The sequence below is a fragment of the Centruroides sculpturatus genome, unplaced genomic scaffold (genome assembly GCF_000671375.1).
Source record: "Centruroides sculpturatus isolate CEXI.00-Female unplaced genomic scaffold, Cexi_2.0 scaffold416, whole genome shotgun sequence".
Taxonomy (NCBI): Eukaryota; Metazoa; Arthropoda; class Arachnida; order Scorpiones; family Buthidae; genus Centruroides; species Centruroides sculpturatus.
The window spans coordinates 364,081-391,175 of record NW_019384756.1 but is presented as its reverse complement, the minus strand read 5'-3'; the positions used below and the strand labels follow the sequence as shown (position 1 = coordinate 391,175).

At 29.5% G+C, this 27,095-nt stretch overlaps 1 protein-coding gene across 1 annotated transcript in view; it reads right to left on the bottom strand.

Annotated features, from left to right (window-relative positions):
- LOC111628715 (leucine-zipper-like transcriptional regulator 1) overlaps nucleotides 1–27,095 on the bottom strand; it is a 75,620-nt gene that overhangs the window by 46,212 nt on the left and 2,313 nt on the right. The window contains exons 3-8 of the mRNA XM_023372551.1: nucleotides 17,830–17,981; nucleotides 14,033–14,095; nucleotides 13,900–13,956; nucleotides 6,739–6,818; nucleotides 4,083–4,191; nucleotides 864–1,002 (exon numbers count right to left, since the gene is read on the bottom strand). Of these exons, the coding sequence (XP_023228319.1) occupies nucleotides 864–1,002; nucleotides 4,083–4,191; nucleotides 6,739–6,818; nucleotides 13,900–13,956; nucleotides 14,033–14,095; nucleotides 17,830–17,972 (591 nt within the window). The 5' untranslated portion in view covers nucleotides 17,973–17,981. The remainder of the gene's footprint in view (nucleotides 1–863; nucleotides 1,003–4,082; nucleotides 4,192–6,738; nucleotides 6,819–13,899; nucleotides 13,957–14,032; nucleotides 14,096–17,829; nucleotides 17,982–27,095) is intronic.

Sequence of the window (27,095 nt, the reverse complement as noted above, 5' to 3'; positions counted from 1 at the left end):
ACAATAAAGCAAGCAAGTAGTTTAAGAGAACTTTACTTGTAGAAAGCTGGATGGTTATGTAAATGGTAGGCATCAAACATGTAATATCTGGCTAGAGGTAGAATTTAGATCCTCTACATGCAGATTCTGTACAATTTATGGATAGGTTGAACTGTTTTGCATACCAGGAAGTTCTAGATATTGAAGTTACTTGTAAGTTATTGCTTACTATTAATCTAGCTTGTCAAAAGATCAGGGAGTGTTTTTTTAGCTGTGTCATAATTTCATCAAAATGTCACCTTAAAGGTGTTTTAAATTTTAAAAAGTTTAAATTAGACTCATTACTAGTAAAACTCTCATCAATTAATGTAATCTAATTTTTTGTGATTTTTATGTTTATATAAAATGATAAATAGTTGTTAATATTGCCATAATTTATTCTGTAGTTTAATGAAATTGTATAATAAGGACTGAATAGAGATAAATAGCCTAAAATTCATTTCCTTTTTATAAAATAAATTCTACATTACCCATCAAAAGTGTTCATGTAAGATAAGTTCTTCATAGCAATTATACTTACTTCCAAAGAACTAAATAAGGAGAACAAGAAGCAATTGAGTACTAAAGTATGTATGTCTGACGAAAAATTACTTATCCAATTTAATTACTATATGTTTCATTTGGGTATACTGTTAGTATCAATGTTAAAATGAATATTAATTATATCGTTAGTACAATTATTATTCTTATTAATATTAATAGCATTTTTATGTTTTCACAATATTTATGCAAAGTTATATGTGTTCACAAAATTTTAATAAATTTACAATATATGTTTTAAAAATAAGGTATAAAAATTCATAATTTTTAATAATTACACACACCTCTTCCCAAATTCTATTATCCCCAAGTAATGATGTAGTCCACATGTCATTCAATCGAGCATTTCCATCATATCCAGCAAATATCCATAATTTACCATTATAGACTGCTGCTCCATGTGCAGATCTAGGTACAGGTTTTCTAAAAATATATATATATCATAAATTAGTAATATAAAAAATTTCAGTATAAGATAAAAATATTATTGGCTTTCAAGTAAGTTAAATATTCTAAAAATTATTTATTTGTTGATTGCTAAAAATTATAAGTAAAAAAGAGTAAACTTAAATTTTTACATCAATCCAAAATATCAGGTTATTTCAACTTGGATTTAAAAAAAGTACCAGCTAATAATCCATTAAATTTTAAAAATGTATTAAAGATGATTGTTGTTTCTTTGATTATACACAGGATCTCTTTTAAATGATGTTAAAACTTAATCCTTTTCTTCATAAATTTAAGAATTTTGCTGTCAACATTCCATTTCACAAGTTCAACAATAATGTGTTTAAAAATTTCCTTGAGAAATATACAAATGAAAAAGTATCAGATAAAATCACCAATGCAATCAAACCAAACAGGAAAATATTTGTGGTTATCCTGTTGACAAAACCACAGATGCACTTGGAACATTCTTAATATAATAGTTAGCATGCATATGACAGTGCCTTTGAAAGTGCAGAAACAGCAACTGAAAGCACATATTTGCTACATACTATGTTCTTAGAAGCAACTAACCATTCAAACATTGCAAAATGCATAAATAATAATACTTAACAAATTTTGTGACCGAATGGAATGCGTTACAATAGTTCCTTTTTGTGTTTAATGCTGCTAGCTAAATGCTCAAAGCAGCCAATGTGCCAAAAGTGTTTTATACCAAAATGATCCGTTTAACTTTCTTAACACATGCAAGACAACAAAAAACACAGCTTTAAAAATCCAACAATGAAATTTAGTAAATAATAACATTTTCAATCAGTTTAACTGATCTTCAGTTACAGTTAAGATCAGTTAAATTGATCAAAAACGTTATTATTTAGTAATTTCATTGCTGGATTTTTAAAGATGTGTTTTTTGTTGTCATATATATATCCAGTTGATACAAAATATATAGATTAACAGATGAATTTAGTAAAATTTGTGAAACTGTTCACATAATGTTTCCTGGTGCCAATAAATTGATTCCAGCTATAAAAAAAACGTTTGTAAAGACTCCAAAACAATGAATTTTAAAAGAAATTTTAAAAGATGCTTCCAAATGTGCTCATTTTACCAGAGCCTTTATCAACATGTTGGGGTACATCGCTATCTGTTGTCATCTACTATGCTGATAATACTCACAATATACATCAAGTTGTAAAAACTTACTGCTGTTTGCATTTCAGGAGTTCTGAAGAAATCAAACAAGAACTTGCTTATATTAAAGCCAATTTATGTTTTCTTAAAGACACAATTACCAAGTTGGAAGACTTCATCTCAATGAATCAATCAATGTAGTCAAGTTGATAATTAATAAAATCAACATTCTACCAGGATATGTAGGAGCCACTTTGAAGAAAAAATTAAAATGTGATTCAAAAGAAATCCCAAATGGAAAACTATTTGTGGCATAAATTATGTGATTTTGGGTGAAGCAATATCCAGTGAAACTTTTGAAAGTCCAAAGAAAATAGCATCTCTTCTGTATGCCCTAACTACATCTTGTGATGTAGATACATCATTTTCAAAGTAGAAAGGTATTGTTAGACCAAATTGATTGTCTTTAATGAAGAAAATTTGTCGAAATATTTCTTATAAAAATGACCAAAACATAAGCAGAGAATAAAGTAAAATTCTTAAAAAAATTCATCTTGATAATCTCCAGCAAAAACTTTATCATGTTTTTTAAATTATACATTTGTTATTATAAACTACATTACACTCCAATGTTTTTAATCTTATAATCATGCATTCAAACATTCTATATTCTTTCTTTTTTAATTTTGAATATATTCTGCAAGATTTGTTCTATTTGTTCTTTACTACAACAGAAGCTGATCCATGAATAGGATTAAAAATGATTTTATTAAATAAATTTTTTTGATGGAGATTAACAAGTATAGAATTTTATTAAGAAGTCAAAGTATTTCATTGTATATTGTAATGTTTAGATTTTCTTATAATAAATAATATAAATAACATACATATTGTATAAATAAATTTTTAATAATGATATGTAACTAGTTTTTAAAGAATATTTTTATCATATATATATATATATATGTACATAAAATAGCAGTTTTAACTGTATAAAAATCCAGGCCTTATTTCTATTGTATTTTTGCAAATTGTCTGGCATGTCAGTCTATTTGGAGAGACCATGAAATCAGATATTTCCATATGGTAAAAACTGGCATTCTAGTTTAGGTGAGGTTATACATCCTTCTCCAGAGAGTGCATGAAAAAAACAAATGACTTATGTGGTATGGCATCTCAGGCATCAGTTTTTATTATAAAATTGTGAAACTGTCAGCATTACATCAAAAACTATGATTATATGTTTAATTTCTACCGGTTAGATGCTTGAGTAAGTAGGTTTTATTTATTTATTATACACACCCCGGTGTGCATGAAGAAGTTATATTTAATTTCTACATTTTGTCTTCTTCCTAATGATGCAAAATATTCATGGAATGCCAATTTTTTGTTTACTTTATTGTAATTTGATCCAAAAAAATCACAAATAAACATCAAATTTCAGAAACTGGCTGTAAATTATCTCAACTTACACAAATTAACCTGAACTTTGTGGGAAATTTGAGAGGAAGGTGTTATCTTTCAAGGTAGGGGTAGATACCATGATGTCAGTGTGGCTCAAACTGACTGACTAATATTACTACTACTAATAATGTCAATAAGCTGCTAATTGTTTTTAATGTTCTGTAAGCAAAAACACTTCCTGGTTGTAAATCAGTCAAATTACAATGTTTTTATTTTATTGTCCTGGAAAGAATGTTTCTTTAACATTTATTTAACAACTAGTTTTGTTAGACCTGATTAATTTTATTTTTTATTTGCAGTTTAACTGGCATGTCAGTAACCCTGGGGTTTCTAATATGCTGGTCTCCCCTGGTTATATGCAGCATGCTGGTTAATCAATGAAAATACAGTAAAACATTTTGCATAACAAAAGGAATTAAAATTGCTTTGAAAAAAAAATAATTCAAATTTTTTCTTACTTTCCTTCAAATTTCCATTCAATCCACTGTCCAGAGGTAAACTTGTATTCAAATAAGTCATTTTTATTTGTAAGATTTGAATTTGAATGAATATCACCAGTGTAACCACCTAAACATAAAAAATAATTATAATTTTTTAATAAATAAAATGTCTCAATAATATCTTAATAAAAAACTCTTAGTATATAAAATTTTTTATTTGTGTTTCTAAAATATATTTAACCCAAATTTGTTTATAAAAAATTATTTTTTTAATTCAAGGTAAAATCAATGCTTAGATTTTATTAATTAATCAACATCCATTTTTATCATTATGAGGGAACCAATTTGATTATTAATAAATTATGTAAAATATCTTATAAATAAAAAATGAAATTTTGTTTGTTTGTAGCACAATTATATGTGCGAGGCCTCTGCAGACATGTTTGTGTTTGGATTCACAGGATCATTGAATTTAAGTGTTCTTTGCACTCAACTTTTCTTCAAGAAATTTGTCTTTCCTTTTATTTATATACTTTATTTTAAACTTGTTCTGTAGTATTTTACAGAAAAATTTGTGAAAGTCCACAAATTTATTTCAAATGACCATAAAAATTTATTTTAGCAAATAAATCTATGAAATCACCACCTACAGACCAATATACCACAGAAAACACAACACATTTAACTTCATGTTCAGTTACTTGCATCTTAGAAATAATAAATTAACAATACAAGTTAATTATTAATAATATATGATCAAAGTAATAATGTGCAACTGGATAAAATTGGCTGTGCTGTTATCATCATCAAATCAGTTACTGTCCCTTAATTCAAATACCAGTAATTTATTTCATTGCTTTTGATGTAAAGCCTAAGGATGAAAAATATTTTGAAAGCATTTAAATAATCTTATTAATTACACTTATAGAAGAAACACCGAAAGTAAAAAGTATCTTCACATCTTCATTCACTTCATATCTTCAGGTTTTTGGTATTTCTTCTACAAGTGTAATAATAAATATTGTCCTAGTATACATTCATATTTGTAATCTTATTAATTCTTTTCTTTGATAATCTTAAATTTTCTTTAATCTTATTTCTTTAAGTAACAGATCTTTTCTCTTGTTTTTAACTGTCAATGTTTTCCATCAGCAAATTTAAAACTATCTTTATTCCATTTTATTGGAAAACCACATAATATAATTAACACATAACATACTTCATCCCCAGTACTTTCAAGACATTCTTAGTTAATCTTCAAGAATAAAATAATGTTTTAAATATTCAATCCTTTAAATTCTTTCAAGTTTAATCTGAATTCAAACCTTTCTAACTTAATGCTCTGATAAGAATCGAGAAGAAAGTTGAAAGAGTTTAAGAATCAAATATTAGAAGCATTAATTTTATCCTTAAAAATAAATAAAGAAGATCTGAAAAATACTACAGCTGAAGATGTGATGTTTTAATTATGATGTAATAAGTGTAATATAACATTGAAAAATTTTATATTACAATAAAGCAGAATAAAGTTTGAATTGTTTTACTGTAGCATAAACTTGGCTAAATCAAAGCTAGCATATCTCAAATTTTGAAAATGAAACTTGAAAAGAGTAAGCAACCTGCAGTCAACTGACTTAGAAGTTTATATGACATACATTCTATAAGTTGTGGATAAAATTATCAGATATTTCACAGTTTTAGTGGCATTTGAGTTTAGACAGTTGTTTAGGTATCTTTTTTAGAGCAGTGGTTCTTAACTGGTGTTCCATGGAACACTGCTGTTCTGGAAACATGTAACAAGTGTTCCACTAAATTATGAAAGTGGTATACTAGCTGAAACCATGATTGGATAAATGTTAGTATAAATTCACAGTTTATAATGCACACAAGAAGTAACTTGCATTTTGCAGTGAACTACTCTTGTTTTCATTGCAAAGACAAGAAACTTAAATATATCTAAGCAATGTTTTTTGCATAAAGAATCTGTAGTTTCAAAAACATTACTGGCAATGTTAAAACCTATACTAGACCAAGTTGTAAATATGTTAAATTTCAAGTCAAGCTCATTTAAGAGGCTTTTTTTTTTTAATTTGAATATCCATGGAAATTCAGTATAAATCTTTGCTTTTGCACTCTGAATTAAGATTGCTATTCAGGGGTAAAGTGCTATGCCCATTTTTGAACTTAAGAATGAATTGTTGGTTTTTTTTCAAAATGAAGGTACAAATGCTTTTATAAAATGTCTTAAAAATGATATTTGGTGTGTTAAAATGGCATATATAGCCAATATTTTTAATTACTTAAATAGCTTAATACAAATTACCAAGAAAAACATGAAAATATTTTGACCATTCACTGACAAATCTCAGAATTTCAGAAAAAAATACAATAGATATATTTCCAGTCAACATGTTATCTGCTCAGCCATCCAGCCATAACTGTTTGATACTATAAATTAGTTTAATAGGCATAAATACATCAAAGATTAAATTAAATTATTATTAAATTTTATTTTATCAATTATAAATAAATGCATATAATTTACATCTTTCTAATTAAGCATTTTCAAAATAAAAATATTAAAAATTTTATTATTATTAATGTATGTTTGATATTTAAAGTAAAAACATCAACAACAAATTGATCAATTTTACACACTTGATGGATTACCTACCAAAGACAAACATACTACTCTCATGAATGACAGCAGAATGATGGTACCTAGGAGCTGGTGGTACTCCTGTTGTAAATGCCCTATAAACAAAACAGCATCAAAATAGCTTTACAATAAAATTATAATTATTACATATATTTATTAAATTATATGTTTGATTGTAATATTCATTATGCTTACATTAATTTACATTAAATTTATAAAAAATTACTTGTCACTGTCCCAAAAATTTATATATCATTAGAATATAAATTTTTGTTTGGAAGATGACATACAACTTGTTTAAATAAACTGTTTCAGCCCTTGTAATAAGATTTTGAAAATTTTTTAAATTGTAGAAATATTTTTAAAAAAATCAAATATTTATGATGCTCATATTATTTGCTATACAAGTGTGAGAACTGCATTTACAGAAAAACTTTATTATAAAATCATTATAAATTATTATAACATGTTTGTTGTTTGGAATAAGATAATTTCCATTTCGAGAAATTGTTGATTGACTCACTGATTAAAATGTTTTCTATAGACTTAGTTCCTTGTTTAAAGTGACATCTCATATGCATCACTCAGAAGTAACTAGTGAAACTCGATCATTGGGCCCGAAGTACTAAAGCTCCAGATCGAGTAATGGGAAAAACCCAGGAGACCCCCCCTTATAAACAGGGGAGACAATGACAACAGAGGCTTTCCCGTCAGTGAGTGTGAACTTTTATGTATGTGTGCGGCTCTCCACCATTGCCGCTTCCTAGATTAACCTTTGGATTAGCACCTGAACTTAACCAAACTTGAACTAGCATCTGAACTCAATTAAATCCTAAACCTCTTTGGACGAGTCTAAGGATGAACCATCAAGGACCTACTTGAACTCCAGGTATTTGTCATTGCACGAAAGTTTTGTAAGCTCTCTCTCTCTCTCCTGATATGATAAGCTTCCCCCTTGATGGTTACTTCAGTTACTGAGAAAGCTAGCTCCTCAGTCTTAAATCCTGTAAATAACCTCTCTGAATAAACGGATATTTGTTAAACGAATAGCCTCTTGGAATGCACTTCTTCTGGGTATCTCCCTCTGTCTCCATTCCAACCCTAAGTTTCCACAGACGCGCCTGCTCGCGTGTACCTGTGAATGTAATGATCTCTGTGTCTATCCAGAAGACACAGTGGTATCAGTCCTGACAAATTTGTCATTGTGGACTTCACCGACACAATGTCGACCCTTCGGTCCTGTGGTGCCAAAACACAGGAGGCCCTTCGGCATTGTCATGTAAGTATTGTAATCATTACATGTTATATTATATATTTAAAACTTGTAGCACGTAATTATTGAACCATAAAACCATGTTAAATATATGAAAAATAAGTTAGCTTTAAAAATATACAGAAAATATTTAAGTATTTGATCTGATCTTCTATCATGTTAGCAAAATCTTACTTTTGCTAACATTTTATTCGCATAAACTTGGATGGTGCAAGCAATTATGTGATTTGTGCATCACTTAGCAAATAATTGTATTATTATTTTCAGGTAATTTTTTTATTTGCATTTTATTTATACTTTTGTCTATCTGTTACACCAGGTACTTTTTGTCTTTATACTTTTGTCTATCTGCCATTTTTTTTGTAAAGCTCGCCCCATCTGAGATACTTATGAAGTGAGACCTACTAAATATTAAATTATAAGTTTGGTAGTAAATTATAGTACTTTCTTATCAAGACCCAAGTTTTATTCAAAATAAAAAATTCTATGTTAAATCTATCATAGTATTTTGTAAAACTATCACACAATATAATCTTTTAATTAGCATCACAGTCCTAAATACTGTTCAGTTTTGTATGTAGAGATAAACATACAGATGGCCTTAATGACAAATTTCAAAATATATCTTCAGAATATAAGATAGACACCCACAATTGCCGTAAATAATCGTGCTATATTTTGGAAATAATAATTATGAATTACAAATAAATTTGGCACCGGAGAGAGTCGTTAGGTGCCATCTTGTATTAAAATTATTAATTATAATATTTAATTAATCAATTTAGAATAAACTGGAAGAAAAGAGTGCCAAATTTATTTGTAATTCATAATTATTATTTCCAAAATATAGCCTGATTATTTATGGCAATTGTGGTTGTCTATCAGAATATAAGATATATCAAGAACAAATGTTTATATTTGCCAGCAATCTTAAACGATCAATAAAATATATTTATCTTAACAAACAGAAAGCTGGATTAATTTGCAATCAGATGATATTTTCAATTTTGTAGATCAGTTAGGTTACTCTCACCTTGCTCTAAATCATAAATCTCAACAAGGAGGAAAATTGATGATCTATCCCCATCAATAAATGAAGTAAAAGTTTTCAAATATCTTGATTCCACTCTTGTTGTTAGACTACCCACATACACATTTTAATTATTATAGTCTATGCCTCAAAAAAAAAGAATTAGTGTTTTTAACATTCTACATATATAGATTCTTTTTAACACTTCAAAATTTTAACTCTGTATTCAATATTATGTGATGATTTTAACTTGTCCATTATCTCCTGGATATTCAACGGGTCTTTTTCCTCTATAATTGATCAAGAAAAAGCATTTTTCATAACAAAGTATATTATTTTTTTAACTTTCTTCAGAACATATTTTTCCCCACTTGATTTAATTCATTTTTTAGGCTTGGTACTTATTCATAATTGTAATCTAACTATACATCCTGTTCGTGGGTTCACATCTGATCATGGTACTATTTGTCTTGAAGTTCATATGAAATCTGTTATTGGCTAAACTGGACATTTTATAAAAATTCTGTTATGGACATCATTCAATCATAAACAAGCATCAAATCATCTTTCTTCAATTGACTAGTTTTTCTTAGAATCCTCTTTGCTCACACCAATAATAATTGATAAAATATACAACATATTAATATCCATAATAAATAAGCTTCTACAATACTGCAAAATTGACATATCCTCATGTAAGTAGATTCCATATCACCTTAAAAAATTATGTAATTTTATAAAAAAACAATGGAAAAAGTGGAAATTAACTGGTAATTCTCATATGGCATTATCATAGAGAATGCCATTATGTTCTTTCTTCATTACTTTAATAGAGTAGTGTCTGACTTCTTGTCTGACCCTTGCACTTTCTAGGGTTTTATTCCTAAATTATCTAAAAAAATACCCATAAAACAAACATTAATTCCAGATGATAAAATATATGACATTTACAAAAAACTAAAAACACCAAATATGCAGAATTTAGTCTCTTTATATATTATCAATACAATTTTAATTATTCTCTTTCTTTCACTGATGTCAAAGAGGCTATTACCGAACTAAATAAATCTAATTATAGTCCAGATAATATCAACTCATTATATTATATAAAACTTAAATCTGTTTCCTCTGTAATATTATCAAAATTATTCTCCTGGCTCTTACAATCTGCTTAATTCCAAACCAATGGTTACTGTCAAAAAGTGGTTCCCAAAAAATAAAATAAACTGTACACTAATTACAATCTCATCTGCCATGCTAAAAATCTTTGAGATATGTAGGTTTATACCAAAAAATATATAAAGAAATAATTTTCAAATTATATCCAATCCAACAATATGGAATATGTAATTATTCAACTTGTACTAATTTACTTGAAACAGTATACACAATTTTACAAAATTATGAGAAAAAATGTGCTATCTATATAACTTATCTAGATATATCTCAGGCTTTTGATTCTGTCCTCCCCAACCTATCGTTGAACATACTCTGTGAATATTTTGACTTAAATTCAATTTTTCATAGTTGGTTAAATAATTATTACTTATCAAGATTATGTAAAATAAACCTTGGTGATTTCAAATTTTTTTAATTTTACACCAATTTGTGGGATTCCTCAAGGATGAGTACCGAACGGCTTATTCTTCTCAGCTTATATTAACAACCTTTTTAATAACATATCATTAACAAAATATACAATTATCATCTCCCTCCTACATATATCAAAAACCATAAATTAAATTATGTAAAACCTATTGTGATCTAGGGATAGTTTTTGATGACAAATTAACTTTCCAGGAGCACACTCAAAAGAAAGTAAAATCCTTAATAATCAGACATGGAACGAAATTCCACATCTGATTAATAAGGATTTTACTTTCTTGGTGTTTCTGTAAGTCTATATCATCTGGGTCAGTACTAAGAGCTCTTTATTTTACAAATTTCAAATCTATATACAACTATTGTTTGCCAGTCTGGTCAATAACAACCATCCCTTTTAAATAAAGTCATTAAAGAAATACAAAACATTTATTTTCTTCTAAATAAATTTAGTAATCTACCATATACAAATAATCCTGTTGTAGCAGGAATTCAGCTTGGATTATCTGACCTAATAAAGCATATAGAATATTTTAACTGCTTACTTTGTTTTAAATTTTACAATGGTATTATAAATAATTATTGGCTTAGTCTGACAGTTAAAAGAACAAGAAAAGAACCCATAATGATGCTTGTATACATACTCCATATTATTGTTTATCCATTTCCCACAGATCAATTTTTTATTGTATAGCTGAAAACTTGAAACTAATAGAACTCATATTGCATACAGACTATCTTACTTTCAAAAGTACCTGCAAAAAAATTTTATATAGAAATCAATAACTAATCATGTTTTATTAATACCTATAACTTGCATCTACATTTCCATTATTTTATCTTAATCATAATTTTTTAAATCTATTTTATTTTTCTTGTTTTTAATTCTTCTAAATGTTTGTATAGTATAATTTATTTTTATTTTTTAATGGTAAAAATAATGATAGATATCAGCAAACAAGGTTTTAATTATAACTAGTTATGTATATATTCTTATTTTTTATTTACTTTGTACATATTGTAAATTTTGTTTTATCATAATTATTGTTGAATCATTTGTATAATTGTTAAAATGGAGGTAAAAATCTACTGTCTACTGACATTTCCTAAACAGTACAATAAATAAATAAATAAGTTTGCATTTGCTCTTAAACTTAGCACTACTTTTAAATTAACTTATTAACTAAAGAGTACTTGCTCTTCTTTAAGTAATTTAACTTAAATTAAATATTTAGTATGATCTTTCACTATACTGTTTCATTTTTTTTAAATTATTTTAACTTAAGTTATTATACTATTCTTTAATTAATAATTTAACTTGAAAATGATACTATATTTAATGCAAATAAAATAATATGGCAATGACAAAATCATACTGCCATATCTGATATGGCAATATGATTTTGTCATTGCCATACAGTAGATCCCCCTATAAAACCGTTTCCTATAGTTATGATTCCTATAAAAATTGTGGCAGTATCCATAAACAACGGTAAAAATAACTCCTATAATACGTAAAACGTCATCGGGCAGCCGAACTACTTTCCCGCCGTCCGTAGCGCCACGCTACGGACGTTTAGGCGGATAAATTGAGTTTAGTATCGTCTGTTCATATAATTATATATAAATTAGGTACTGTACATATAATTATATATTAATTATATATAAATTAGGTACTGTATATATAATTATATATTAACTTAATTTATTGTAACTTTATTATAATTAAATATATATTTTTCGCCGTCTAGCGTCACGCTACGGCGAGTTAGGCGACCTATCGTCTGTCCAGTACTGTAATTTTATACATTTCTTGTGAAAGAAACATTTCTTATTTAACGGCCATAAAAATTATTTATATTAAGGATGTCTCCAAAGGTCAACGAAGTTTTCGCAGAAAAATAATATCAGAAATCGCGGCCGCGGTTTGATGCGCTGTTCCGCGACGAAACCAAGCTTTAGCAACGGGCGTAGTCGAACGGTACACACTCGGTAAGCAATCCTACAATTTTTTGTTTATAACGTAGTTTATACGGATTATTTTCAAAAAAATATACGTATTTTGGAAATGTTGAGTCGAATTAGTCTACAATCGATTAATTTTATGAAAGAAAACCTTTCAAACAGCCGTAGTCCGTAAACTATGATTCCTACAAAATTGATTCATAAAGAACGGAACGTATCTACCGTCTTATAGGGGGATCTACTGTATTAGGATTTTTGAATAAACCAATTAATTGTTGTTTATCAAAAATTTCATAATTATTGAAGATCATTTGGTTTAGTTTATCTTGTTTTTAACATTTTGTAGATTTCATATATTTTCAAAAAAATTTTTAAATCTATACCTTTGCTTTAAGAACGTGCATATTTTGAGAAATAACGAAAAACTGACAATTAATTATTTAATTAATTAATTTAATTAATATTAAAGTTAATATAAACGTATTAAATTCTTGACAGTCTAAATCAGTGATTCCCAAACTTTTTCAATCCACCACCCCCCTTTGTTCCATAAAGTTATACTCAATGCCCCCTAACCCATTTTCTCTTGTCTGAGAAAGGATTGGAAATATTCTTAGGAAAACTTTTCTATGAATCTCACACTTTGTGCCCTTACCGTACATTGTTCTCAACATCTGGAAACCATTAACTGCAATGTTTCCTCTTATCAGTTTAACAGAGAAAAGGTAACGGCTTTCAGTGACCCCAATTTTGCCTTTGTTCACCTTCAATACCCTGCCTCCACTGCCCCCCAATATTTATTCATCACCCACAAGGGGATGTTATTGCCCACTTTGAGACACACTGGTCTAAATTAATAATCGAATAAAACCATGAAACCAAAACTGACAAGAAACAAAAAGTTTAGAATATTTTGTTAGGATTCAAAAATTTAATTTAAGAAATATCTTCATATTCATTATTCAAAAATGGTGTTCATTTTGAACATCATAAAATATTAAAAAAGGAAAAATCATAAAGTTACAAATTTATCATAGCAAAAAGTGCCATTTTAAATAAAACATTGAATACACTTGTATATTTTGTAGATTATTATTTTAATTAAAAACAAACTATTCACTATCAAAATCACAAAATGCTACTTAATAGCGATATCAATAAATTCCACTGAATCGAAAAAAGCACCATATCAAGAATAATACTTAACAGCAGTAATGATATAGTTTTAAATATGATTATATTTAGTCATAAATTAATAACATAATAATAAAACTTAAAAAAAAAAAAAAATTAAACTGCTACTTACCTTCCCCATGATTTATCTTTAACATCAAATCTCAAGAGATCATTTAGCATATGTTTACTAAAAAATAATGAATAATGTAATAAAGCTTTAAAAAAATTTTTATTTTTAGATAACTGATATTTTATTAACCTACCCATTATCTCCTCCAAAAACATAAATGGCATCTTTATATGCTACAACAGTGTGCTTACTTCTCCTATAAATTCAGTAAATTAATTTTAATTTATAATCTAATAAAAATCTAATTAATATTAAATAAATTTATACTACTAAAATAAAGATTCTGACAATAAGAAATTAAAAATGCCTAAAGTATTGAATAATAAGATAAAAGATATAAAAAAATCATAATTATTTTGAATGTTTGAAAAATTCATTGTTATATTCATTTTAACATTACAATTATTCATCTCAAAAACTAAAACAGCAAAAAAACTTAAAATTTTTAGTTAATTGATTAATAGTTTGATTTCGTTTTAAAAATAAAATTTTCTGAAGAAATAATTTCTTTTAGATTCTTTTATTTATATCAATTAATAATTGTAAATATTGATTAATAGTTTCTCAAATTTACTTTTTTACGACAAATTTAATTAGTCATTTAACTGATTGTTATTTCCTAGTTTATTTATTAATATTTATTTGAATTAAAATAATAATTTTATATTTTATCTATATATATATAAATAAATGAGGATGATTGTTTTTGTTTGTTTGTTATGTACTCCTAGGCCACTTGACCAATTGCTCTGAAACTCAGCAGTTATATTAATATATTTCTAACTTAGATAATGTTGTACAGTACATACCAACCCAAAGTATTGATTAATTTCTACATATCAATTAATTTCTGCTTACATCCAACTTCATGTTTTCAGGTGTAGCGCTATTTTTATGCATTTCAATGATAAATATAATTCATACAAAAAAGGATATCATTAAAAAAAATATATTACATTCATTTAATTACTGCAATGGGTAGCCTGGGGCACACATGAACATTGAGCTGAAAGTGTTACACTGTAATGAACTAGATAAGTATTTGGTTTTACACATCTAACTCAAATAATTTCTTCCTACATCAGTATAACTGTAATAATCACATGAAATTACCTGCTTCTTCATAACCATTCAATACTCAGTGGTTTTTAACTATTAACTTACAATGTAAGTTTCAAGTTTGTACAAATACACACTTAAAGTATCAAAAAAATAAAAAAATATAATGACAAATATCAGGTTTTATCAGTGGCGTGCCGTGACATTTGATGATAGGGAAGCTGTGTTTCTATAAGAAGCCGACTTCCAGGGGCAATCAGTCAGCAATGGTCTAGGGTCCATTCGTATTCGTTTGTTCGATAAGCCAGTAAAAACCATAGACTTCTCTAAATGTATTTTTAATTAATAGATTATCTAACGCACTTAATAAATAAGCAAGTTCAATATAATTAACTCTCTTATATTAGATTTAATAGATTCTATACGCCCTCTAAATGCCAATTCTCGCTTCGATAACATCTACTAATTAAAATATATCTATTAGCCGTAACTATCTTGTTATAATTTTCAATATTTATTTTATATTGTGTACTAATGTTAAATTCTATTCTATTTTGATTTCCAAATTGCTTCAATTTTACGAAAGAATCGATGCGAGATTTAGGATTTTCGTGTCTTTTGCCAGCTTTACTCAAATTATTTAAATCGTCAAAGCCAATCTCATTCTACACACTAATTTTATTTGAAAATAGTAGGCAAGGCCAACAAAACAAATTTTGCATTTTTATGCATCCACAAAGCCATTTTATATCTTCATAAATTTTATCATGAAAATGTCGAACAAATTTTTTCTTTTTCATTATATGGTCTCGAGCCAAAACTTTTTGAAATAAATTTTCGATATCACAATTACATTCTAAATTGCTAGCTATAATATAAGGGCTAAAATTAAAAATAAAATTATAAAAACTTACTTGTTAAAATAAAATGTGTGATGATATACAATTATACATACCTGGTACAAAATATTCAATTGTATGAATATACTTTTAAAGAAAATTATAAATATAGTTTTGTGAAGAAACGTACATAAAAATAACATAAAATAGTCTTTACTTTTTAAATATTAAAACAATCCACCTAGTTAAAATTGCTCCCTACCAGTGGCTCGTGGATGGAATCAGAGACGGTCTTGGTAGGTGTGCGGTGCGGTGCATGCTTGCCAAATCCCGAGGGTGCCGATACCGGTTAATGTCTCTTTTGTCTCATCACTAGTATATCTCAAAGGATGCGACAGGGTTGTTGTAAATTTTAAATGTTTCTCATCATAGCTGTAAAAATCTAAATTTGTTACACTTAAAAGTCATTTATTTTCTAACTACTGTAATTCATTTTAAGACCAGGTGTCCACGGAAATTTTCAAAATTTACAACTTTTACTCACTTTCATTGAACTGGAAAAATTTCTGTCTTTATTACATCTAATATTACGAAGAAATCAGTCCCACTGTACTCGGCTAGATATTGTTCCGATTAGGCTTTTATTTAAGTAAAATGCTGTCTCTTTCATCAAGGTTTTGTTTACGTCCCCAATTCCCTAATCGCTTAATTATTTAACTACTTAAGTAGAAATAAGTCGAAACCAGTTACTTTGTACTCGAATATTTGCAGTCTCGGGAAAAAAGTGGAAAGACAAATTTTAACGATAACGGATACATAAATCATAAATTTAAGGAAAATAAATTCTAGAGCCTTTTCTGTACCTCGTGCAACTCTCCCATTCATTAAATTTAGTTGTAAATGACGCTGTCGAAGTAACAGTTAACTTTTTAACATTATACAAGAATTGTACACGTTTTTTTCTACATCCCCTTAAAGATGGGATGTACAAAATCGTAATATCACTGGTTTAACATCAAAATCCGTGAGTAATATAAAATCGGAGAGCGGAATAAATATATCAAATATTTTAATGGATTTTTTAACTCCTGTCAACTATACGGAATTATCGTAAAAACATACCAGTAAATTCTTATCGGTTGGGTTAAGTTATAAATCTACTCGTTATTCACGTAATCGAAATATCTAGTGGGCAGGCGGCTAACAGCCCAGAACCGGTCCTTGATAGAATTGGAATCTTTATATGTGTGCAGCTTTCACCCAAGGTCGTAGGCTTCCACCGGCTAAACCGGGTGAGGTTGGTGCTCTGTAAAGCGCATGCGCAAATCTGGCTTTTCGTAATCTGAAAATACAGGAGATTCCACTCCGCCACTAATATTCTAATATACAATAGCAATTTTTTTTTCCACGTGTAGTATAGAAATTTGTAATAAGATACATAATGCGGTTATAACAAAATATTGTGCGATTATTTTCATATAATTAAAATTAATATTTATTTATTTTTTAGAGAATACGAGGGAAGCGGCGCTTCCAACGCTTCTAATGACGGCACGCCACTGGGTTTTATGTATAATTATGAAGAACTATCATAAAAGTGACCCTGTTCTTACAACTCAAAGTATGTAAACAAAGAGTAATTAACATTGACAATATAATTTGTGATGCCAAAATATGTCTTTACATATTTGTTATTTATAAAAGTTATGTATTTTATTTTTATTTTGCTAGTTTTACACAGTAAAAAAGACATAGTAAAGAAACTAGTGAAATTAAAATAAACAAAAAGAAAAACATTAAATAGAAGTAATTACCATATATATGTCTTTACATTTCTAAGTTATACTGTGAAAAATATCTTTTTAAGAAGAAAAAAAAAGTCAAGTTGTTACATCTAATAATGCAGTTCTTTTCAAACAGCATTTTCATAAAATTAATAATTTTATATGTTATAAATTTCTCTCTTATAAACCTGGGCAATGCCAGATGTAACAAGTTAGTAGATAAATACATCTATAAAATCATAACTTACCTTGCACCAACAAACTCATCACATTCTGGCATTCGTCTCCATCGATGAACAGTTTCAAAGGGACCAAAATCTAATGTCAAGCATTCAGCACTCTCTGGCCAATTGTGATCGAACTCCATCCCTGGAGGTCTTGCTATTGCCATTTCCTCAATCTATTGAAAAATTATATATTCAGTTAATTAAAATATTTTGAAACTTCAAATTATTAAAATAAGCAAAATAATGAATATCAAACAAATTCCAAATAAAAATTAATAATAATAAAATAAATATTCAGTTTTTTTTTTCATTGGCAAAATTTATTTTTCATATACAGTGGAACCCCGGTTAACGAACGTCCTGGTTAATGACCAAATCGGTTAACGAACTATTATTTTGCAAAAATTTTGTCTCGGATAACGAACTTAACGGCTTTTTGTGTCAAATTTGTAAGCTTGCCGACTTTTAGGGAAAATCAGTTAATCGTGTGTCGGTGATGGTCTAGAGTCCATTCGTATGTTGGTGGTGGCAGAGGAGACAAAGATGATAAGTATTTTACAGTGAAAATCGTTTATTAGAACGGGAAGATGCTTACACATTTGAGGTAGTTGGAAATGGCTTATCTACAGTATTTTCTCTCAGCACTGAGGAGTGGCGCATCGCTGGTCCTACGATAGTGCAAGCTAATCAGTCGTAGTCCCAGAGCAGACAAGATGGGTTCGCTTGGTCACAGAAGCGATGGTAGGTGAGAGCTGCAACAACTGGAGCAGTCCGCGAGACACAACATAAATTTTAGCGGGCACGACTTCAGGCTTAATCCAGATGAAGATGACACAGATTAATCGCCATCGAATTTTTAGGAAAACTGCATTTTGATCTTGAGATTCGGGGTTTTTATGTATTTTTTCCTCGAATCTCACCTTACGATTAGTCCTGCGTCCCATTCCTTGCTTCCCGATTGTTTTCTTCTTTGTCTCTGGGTGAAAACTGAAACCAGATCAGGTCACGAGAAAGGTTTGTTCCCAGGTGTTTATTTGACACCTGTTCGTCGACTCTAATCAGAGATTGTTGATAAACCTATAAGCCTTTCGCTCATAATTTAGCCTATTGTTTCTGTTATCTGTCATTTTAAAACTTTAATGATTGGGTGTGATGTTTTTATACCCATCAAATCTTTCCCCTTTTCCGAAAATTTAACCTAGATCAACTGTTTATGCGCACGTTTTCCTATACTTTCATTAAAGAAAACCCATTTTTCAAATAAAATTACAAAAATACTGACGGCTAGAACGGATTAATTGTATTTGCATTAATTTCTATGGGAAAAATTGCTTCGGTTAACGAACGGACTCGTGGAACGGATTACGTTCGTTAACCAGGGTTCCACTGTATAGCTTTGGGGACCATCCATATATTACATCATCAAAAAATTGGTCATTTCTTACTCTTCTCTTCCCTCAGCATCAAAAATCATCATTGTAAAAGTTCCCCCCCAATATTATATCATTATAATCAGCAAAACTTTCCTTTTATAAATAAAATAGATACAATTAACTTGAAGTATGATCAACTTCACATTACTATATCTTTTTACCATTTACTGTATATATGCAAGACATGAAGTTCTAGTAGTCTCAACCCACTCTCCCATTCAAATCCAGTCATTTCAACTGTTGTCATATATGTCAATGATTAGCAATCTGAAATACTCAATAGATCTTGCAGGCAATAGAAGCTTATCAACTTTTATAAACTAAGTTACACTGTAAGCTAATAATTATTAACTTCTCTTGCATTTTTCTAATCAATCAGTGAATTCCTGGTTTAATTCATTTTTATCTCTTTCTGTCCCATGGACGCTAAAAAGGCCTTTTTTCCCTATCCATCATGGTTTGGCCAGATCATAATGGGGTGGTCAGGTGATGAGGCCTCATCTCTCACCCCCTGGCTAGAAGTGACTCCCCAATAGGAAATTAAATCTTGCTGTTTTATAGCAATATCAAGTGCTAGCCAGTAGAATATGCTGGTTTGCTTTGCTACAACTAAGTGGGCACTATTGATTTTGGAATGTTTGATGCAGATCCTCTTTTTAAGGCAGACTGAATAGCTGGACAATATGCATTATAAAGTTTTTACTCCTATTCACACAGTAAGACTAACTAACAACTTCCTTATGATGCATATTGTCCAGACTCACCTTATTATCAATGTGACAAAAACTCAACATTAAGAACACACAAAAAAGATTCCAATTCTTCCAGTTGTGTTATTTTGGTCCTACAGAAGACCTGATTAGAGTGAGTTTTGCAGAGCTTCTGAACTTTTCTTTTTAGCAACATTTTTAACTTTCTTGAAATGAAACTTCCTTTATAACATGCAACTCTAATCAAAATTAACTTCATGTTAACTGGATTGATAAATACAAGTACACAAAAAAAAATTGATAATCCCAGTAAATAATTTTATGAAAATTTTACAAACGTTTTCAATCTTACACAAGATCTGCTTCAGGTCAAAAACATTCTAAATTGGAATGCACAGAACTAATTTCAAAATTTTTCCCGCACTCCAACTTTTGAAAAATTTTGAAATTAATTCTGTGCATTCCAATTTAGATTATATTGTCATAACACAAGCTCACATATGATCGCTGACATAGTGTTATGATGCCTTGAAAACACCTTTCTCCAAGTTCCAGCATGTATACCAGACACATTGATGATACCTTCATCCTGTGGAGAAGGAAGCCCAACATATGACAATTTTTGGAGAACATCAATGACAACCCTTATGAATTGTTCTTACAATTAGATAAAAAAAGTGAAACAACAGTACACTTTCTGGACATTCTCATTACATGCAGATCTGGGAAAATTTTCACTTGGATCTACAGGAAACCTACCTTTCAACCCATTTCAATCCCATAGACTCCAGACACATCAAACTTTGTGCCTTCAGATCCTTGATAAAAAGGGCATACACTCACTGTATGAATATTCAAGACACTTTGGCGAAGCTGCATTACATCAAAAAAATTGACAGGTAACATAATTATCTGGATAAGATATTAAAACAATTGATCAACACTTTCCTTACACCCAAAACAATAATGACAGCAATAAATTGGAGGCAAAGGGTAGTCTTAAATTATAACTCCACCTTCCTCAATATCCAGAAGAAAGTGGCTAATAATGGCAAAGTGTCTTTTTATATTGATGTAACCCAGCAATTTTAAGATACTATGAAATGATTAAAAAAACCATATAGCCAGGACTCAGTTACAGGGATTTACTCCGTCCCAGTCAACAATCATTGTTTCAATATTAGGCTAATCTACATATGAACCACACTTTGTAATTTAGAATAGAGGGTCACAGAACATAAATACATGGCTAGAAAAAACCTCAGTAACACAACACTGGCAGCTTATTCACAGAATAATAATGTGCACGTTCAATAGAATCAAGCCAAAATCATTATGCCCATTTCTATTTTACACAACATCAGGTTTCTAGAAAAAATTAGAAATATATAAAGCACACAAAAAGAAATACTGAATCAATCATTGGGATGCTGAAAATTTATCAAACACCTGACAAGCAATTTATGAAATGTAATTTATGAGCATTTTATTAAGAATTAAATCTTACAAATTTTAAAATGTTTGATATTTATTAATTTAATTCATTTTACAAGGTTTAATTTTCTGTATTAATTAATTATTACCTTTTAATTATTAATTTTTAAAATTTTCATATTTGTGACTTTATTTTGAATTTGTAATTATACATTCTAAAGAATTTGAAAATTCTTGTAACTGATGATGATCAGTAAAATCTGATTGAAAACATTTTTATTTCAATAAATTTGTGCTGGATTTATTAAGGTTTCAATTGGTAAATACTTAGTTTAGTAACCCTAATTTTTTACTTTTGGACACACTTTTAGGAATATATTATGACTGAAAGTCAGGAACTGTCTGTATTTGACAAAATTGGTAAAAGATAAATAGTAACTCTTATATAAATCACCTATAGAAGTTAAAAAATATTCAACTAGAAAAGGATAAAATTCACTTATAAATATTTAAAAAACACTCAGTACTAAAGTTTATAATTCATGAAATGCAGGAACAGCAGTTTCATATGTAAAGGGGAGAAAATCAAATCATTATCAAAAACACTACAGTAAATTAAAACTAAATCTTATCATCTTTTTTTCAAAATTTATATGATATGTTTTCCTATTTTACATATTAATTACAAATTTTTTAATTTAAGACTGTCAGTTATAAAGAATCTTATAGTTTATATAGTAGCTAGGATTGCCAGACATACTTTATTTTAGCCAAATTGTCGTTCTCTTTTTTTTCAAACAAGAAAGGACACATTTTATCCTTTATTTTCATAACAACAGACATTGAACAAATTTTTGGTGCAAATAATACAAAAAATGAACACTGCACAAACATTTTCCAACTCCTTCTTCAGGTGCAACAGAACAATTATACAATGGAATATTGTCGGAACAATCTATTTGTAAAAATTTTTTATAACATAATTCAAACATTTTGAAACTGTAAATATAAATTTAATGCTACATAGGCATCGTTGCACCTGAAGATAAACTCAAGGAGTTGGAAAACATTTGAGCAGTGTTTGTTTTTTGTATTATACAGTATTGGTTCAGTGTCTGTTGTTACATATATCCAGGTATAGAGTGGTGTATATTTTATTTTCATTTTTTCAATGTTTGTACTTTGTAATGGCAGTGGTAGATCCTTATACAGTCGACCCCCGTATAAGATCATTGATTATTCCGTTTTATATGAATTCCATGTTGTATGAGTCACTTAGATTTTACAAATACGTGTACCGGGCTGTGAACGGCTCACGTATTTGTAAAATTTAAGTGACTTGTACAACATGGAATTCATATAAAACGGAATAATCAATGATCTTATACGGGGGTCGACTGTATACCAATCCATATCCTTTCCTCATATACTTCCTTTTCAATCCATATTCTCTTTTCCAATCCATATAGTGTCAACCTGTGTTAATATGAATCAGTAGGGGAATAGTAGTTAGCTAGCTTTATTGAAAATTCATATTAATGATTTTCAGGATCAAGGTCAAGGTTCTATAATTTACAGAGTTAAGGATTAATAGGCAAGTGAAATCTCTAAACCAGGGGTGGCCAACCTTTTGCATACCATGCGCCAATTTTTTGACAGACGAGTTCAGATGCGCCATATTACTTCGAACACTTTTTATACAATCTTACGTTCAATGTTAGAGGTTGATAAATAGAGATAAGAATAAATCTGCTTCGCTTAGGAGAGAAAAAGGAATAACTTTATTACGCAGTTGAATTAATTAATTTATGACAGTTTAATGAAGCACCAATTTACAATAGTCAACAATAATCTCCTGTACGAGAGGGCTATTGCTTCGTGATGGTGCTATTTCTGCCAGAGTCTCGTTTGGTGAAGATTACTCTGCACCACAATTATTGGCACAGAGAACACGATCAGCTTGAAATAACTTTAATCACAATAAATGTTTTCGGCCATTTACACGCCTGTAAACTGATCGGAAATAAAGATCGCAAGACTCAAAATACATGCATTCACTGTAATTTACTATGTGGAGAACACTCGTTTTATCTGCAAAATAGACTGTAACAAATTGTGCAACAAATGAACTTGCATGACAGACTATAAAAAATTTATTTTTTTATATAATATTCTTAATCGCAAAAAAGCCAAATCTGGCAATTTTGCTCAGAACTAACAAGTGCCACTTGTAATCGTCCAATGCGCCACATTTGGCGCATGCGCCACGTTTTGGCCACCCCTGCTCTAAACTATATTTTGAATTAATTACTAAATAAAGTTAAATAAAATTTAATTCATTTACAAAACTTAATTCATTTACAAAACAAAATTAACAATCTAAATGATTTCCAAATCAAACAAAATGAGAAGGAAATGATATTTGCTGTTTAAGTGTATATCAGAGTAGTTAAACAAAACAAAGCTAAAAGAAATCCATGATTTTTTCTGTTGAAGACTGTTTAAAAAACGAGAAAAATATTTTTTGGTTTCAAAAGAGTAAAAAAAAAAAGCCAAATTTAGTGCAAATTAGCCAAACCAGGTATCACTGTATGTACCCCCAATATCTAAAGTGGCATTTGTTTGTATAGAACATCATTCATTTAAAGAGGCGGGGTTCTTAAACTTTAACCCCTATTTTTTGAGTACAGTATACTCAGAAAATAGGGATTACAGTTTAAGAATATAATGGTCTGTTAAATGGTAAGTATAATAGTTTGTTAAAACGAAATGCTTGAATTGATCAGAGGTCAAGCCTGTCTTACTAACAAGAGAAGAAAATTATTCTACTCAAAACAGAACATTTATTATGGTACCACTTTGCTTTTTTACACTATTCAACATGAATATCATATTAAAATTATCATCAGAAATCGGGTCATTTCTTGAGTGTTGTAAAAATAATTTACAGTTCAGTTTAATGAATTCTGGTAACATTTTTGTTTGCTTTAACATGAGAATTTGCTTTATTGATGTTTGTTTTAAGGAAAGTCTATTGTATAAATCTATGGTTTACCATTTAAATATTTTAAATTTAATTTAAACCAAAACTTGCATATATTTATTGTCAATACAAAAACTTATTTTTAAATCAAAATCTAAAAAAACAGAAACATGTTTAGTTATTAACTGGAAAATCATTCAATTTTATTTTTTGAGGTGGAACAATTTGGAGTAAAAGTTGGATTATTTAATTATTTGAAGTATCCTTTATTTCAGTCATAGAAATATGGAATATTTCATTCTAATTAGTTATTAGGATTAGTTCACCCTAATAGTAGCTGAAATTGGACAATAAAGTAGCTCAAAAGCTTTCTAGAATTTAAAAATATTTTGTTTAAAAATAACTTTTTCACCGTTCATTATCACTAAGGGTGGATTTATATGCATTTAAAATTGCTGTATATGCACATATGTATGCATGTAAAAATACCAAGTATATACACTAATATACACATGTTAAAAGCACCAGTAATACACATTAAAATTTGTAGATTGAAATGCATACATACTTCTGTCTGTAAGCAAATCTTACTAACATCTATTATGTTACACTTTTTAGGTGGAGAGGATAAACTGCAAAAACAGATAACAAGGGATTTGAAAATTATGACATCACATAACAGGTATTAGAATAATATTTCATGTAAGAAATGTATGATCAAGTCAATTAAGAATAAAATTTTGTACTTTCTATGCTATCTAATTGATCATTATCAAATTTATTTCTATATACAATTGTTTACAAGACATAACAGAATGACTGGGTTAACCTAGTTTCCCTTATCCTATAGTTATGTCACTGTTCTAAAGTGGACAAATATTTTTGTTTATAGCCCTGTACTAATGTTGAGAAATAAATTAACACTCTTATAAGTTATTTCCTAATCATAGATTTAATGTCAAAGTTGAGAGTAATGTTTTGTTCCCAACTGATATGAATTCAAAGTTAGTATCAGTGCAACTAGAACTTGCCTGTTTTGGCTCATTTTGATGCTTCATGTTGCAATGATATAAGAATATTTCAATATGTGAAATTGTTTTTTAGCAGAAAACAATTTGTGGCATACATTACAATAAAAAATTTTTCAATCTGTTAATTTTTCCAATTTTTTCCATCTATTTTAAATGTCCAGAATCCAAACTCCTGCAAATACATTCTTAGCAGTTTGTCACTAGTTTTTGCTGTTTACCAATGTTATTGGTTGAACCAATTTTCACATAATGGAATCTTATATGCACATGTTTCATATGCAGTTGCCTTTACAAAAATGCTTTTGTTGTCAAAACAAATGTTAACTACTGACTGTATGGAGTTCATACCTAGTTTTTAATTTTAAGTAAATTTTTAAAAGTAATTGCAAATTTTTTCTAATGTGTACCTAGGTAGTCCAAGATGATGGCGGTTAGGTTAGATTAACTATATTTTTAGTAGACGTTTCATTTTTTTAAATTTTGTTCAAGAACTACCGTGAATCAATAACTAGTGACATTAGGCACATGGCGGCTCCCCTCCGGGAGGAGTTCATTGGGCTCACGAACAGTCAGAAGCGCTGCCATTGGGGTTACCTAGGTACACATTAACCCAAAATTTTATAGTCATTTTGGTTAATGTCCAGGGTCGTAGACCATCATGGCGGCTCTTCCTGTTTTAGCCTCGAAACCGGACCACTTTGGAGACGACGTGTCACATGACGATGCAAGTGAACGGCAGCAGCTGTCATGGCGCCGGCGCTGATTCCAGCAAACAAAAGCAAACAGTGGGGACGCATGTTCTAACCTAACCTAACCTAACCTAACCTACTGTTTGCTTTCTTGGTACAAGTCGAGATACATAGACTGTCATGGCGGCTGATCGCCGATTCCAGCAAAGACAAGAAAGCAAACAGTGGGGACGCACGTTCTAACCTAACCTAACCTAACCTATTCTAATAATATAATTGATAATAATTATGATAATTTATCAGAATAGGTTAAGTTAGGTTAGAACGTGCGTCTCCACTGTTTCCTTTCTTGATTAAAGTCCAGATACAGTGGGGACGCACGTTCTAACCTAACCTAACCTATTCTGATAAATTATCATAATTATTACCAATTATATTATTAGAATAGGTTAGGTTAGGTTAGAACGTGTGTCCCCACTGTTTCCTTTTCTTTTCTTTGCCGGAATCAGAGGTGAGCCGCCATGGCAATCCGGCACAATTCTAGGACAAATGTAGCAAATTGGGACTTTGACAGAGCAGTAGAGCATATCGATAGGAACAAAAAAGTCAAAGGAACCATGCCCGTACAAGCGACCCTTCGCGAGATACAGGTCCCCAAAAATGCCGCTAATTAGGCAACGCTTTCTATGCCGCCGCCGCTCTATACTGAGCGCGCTTCTATTTCCCTATCTCTAACACATTGTAACTGACGACGGAAAAAGCCAACAAAACAGATTATACACTCACCTTCGGCAGAGTCTCCTTTTCTCGCTACCCGACGACGACTGGCCCGTTTCCGATCTTGTTTAGGAGAAGCCGGGGTAAGACCGCCGGTCACCGCTGCCGCTTCCTCCTCCTCGGCTATGTCCAGGAGGTCGACGACGACGAAGATGGGATCGCCCGATGTTATTCGAACAATCGCATATAATCCAGGGTTCGGGTACAAGTATCCTTCGGTAATTAATTGG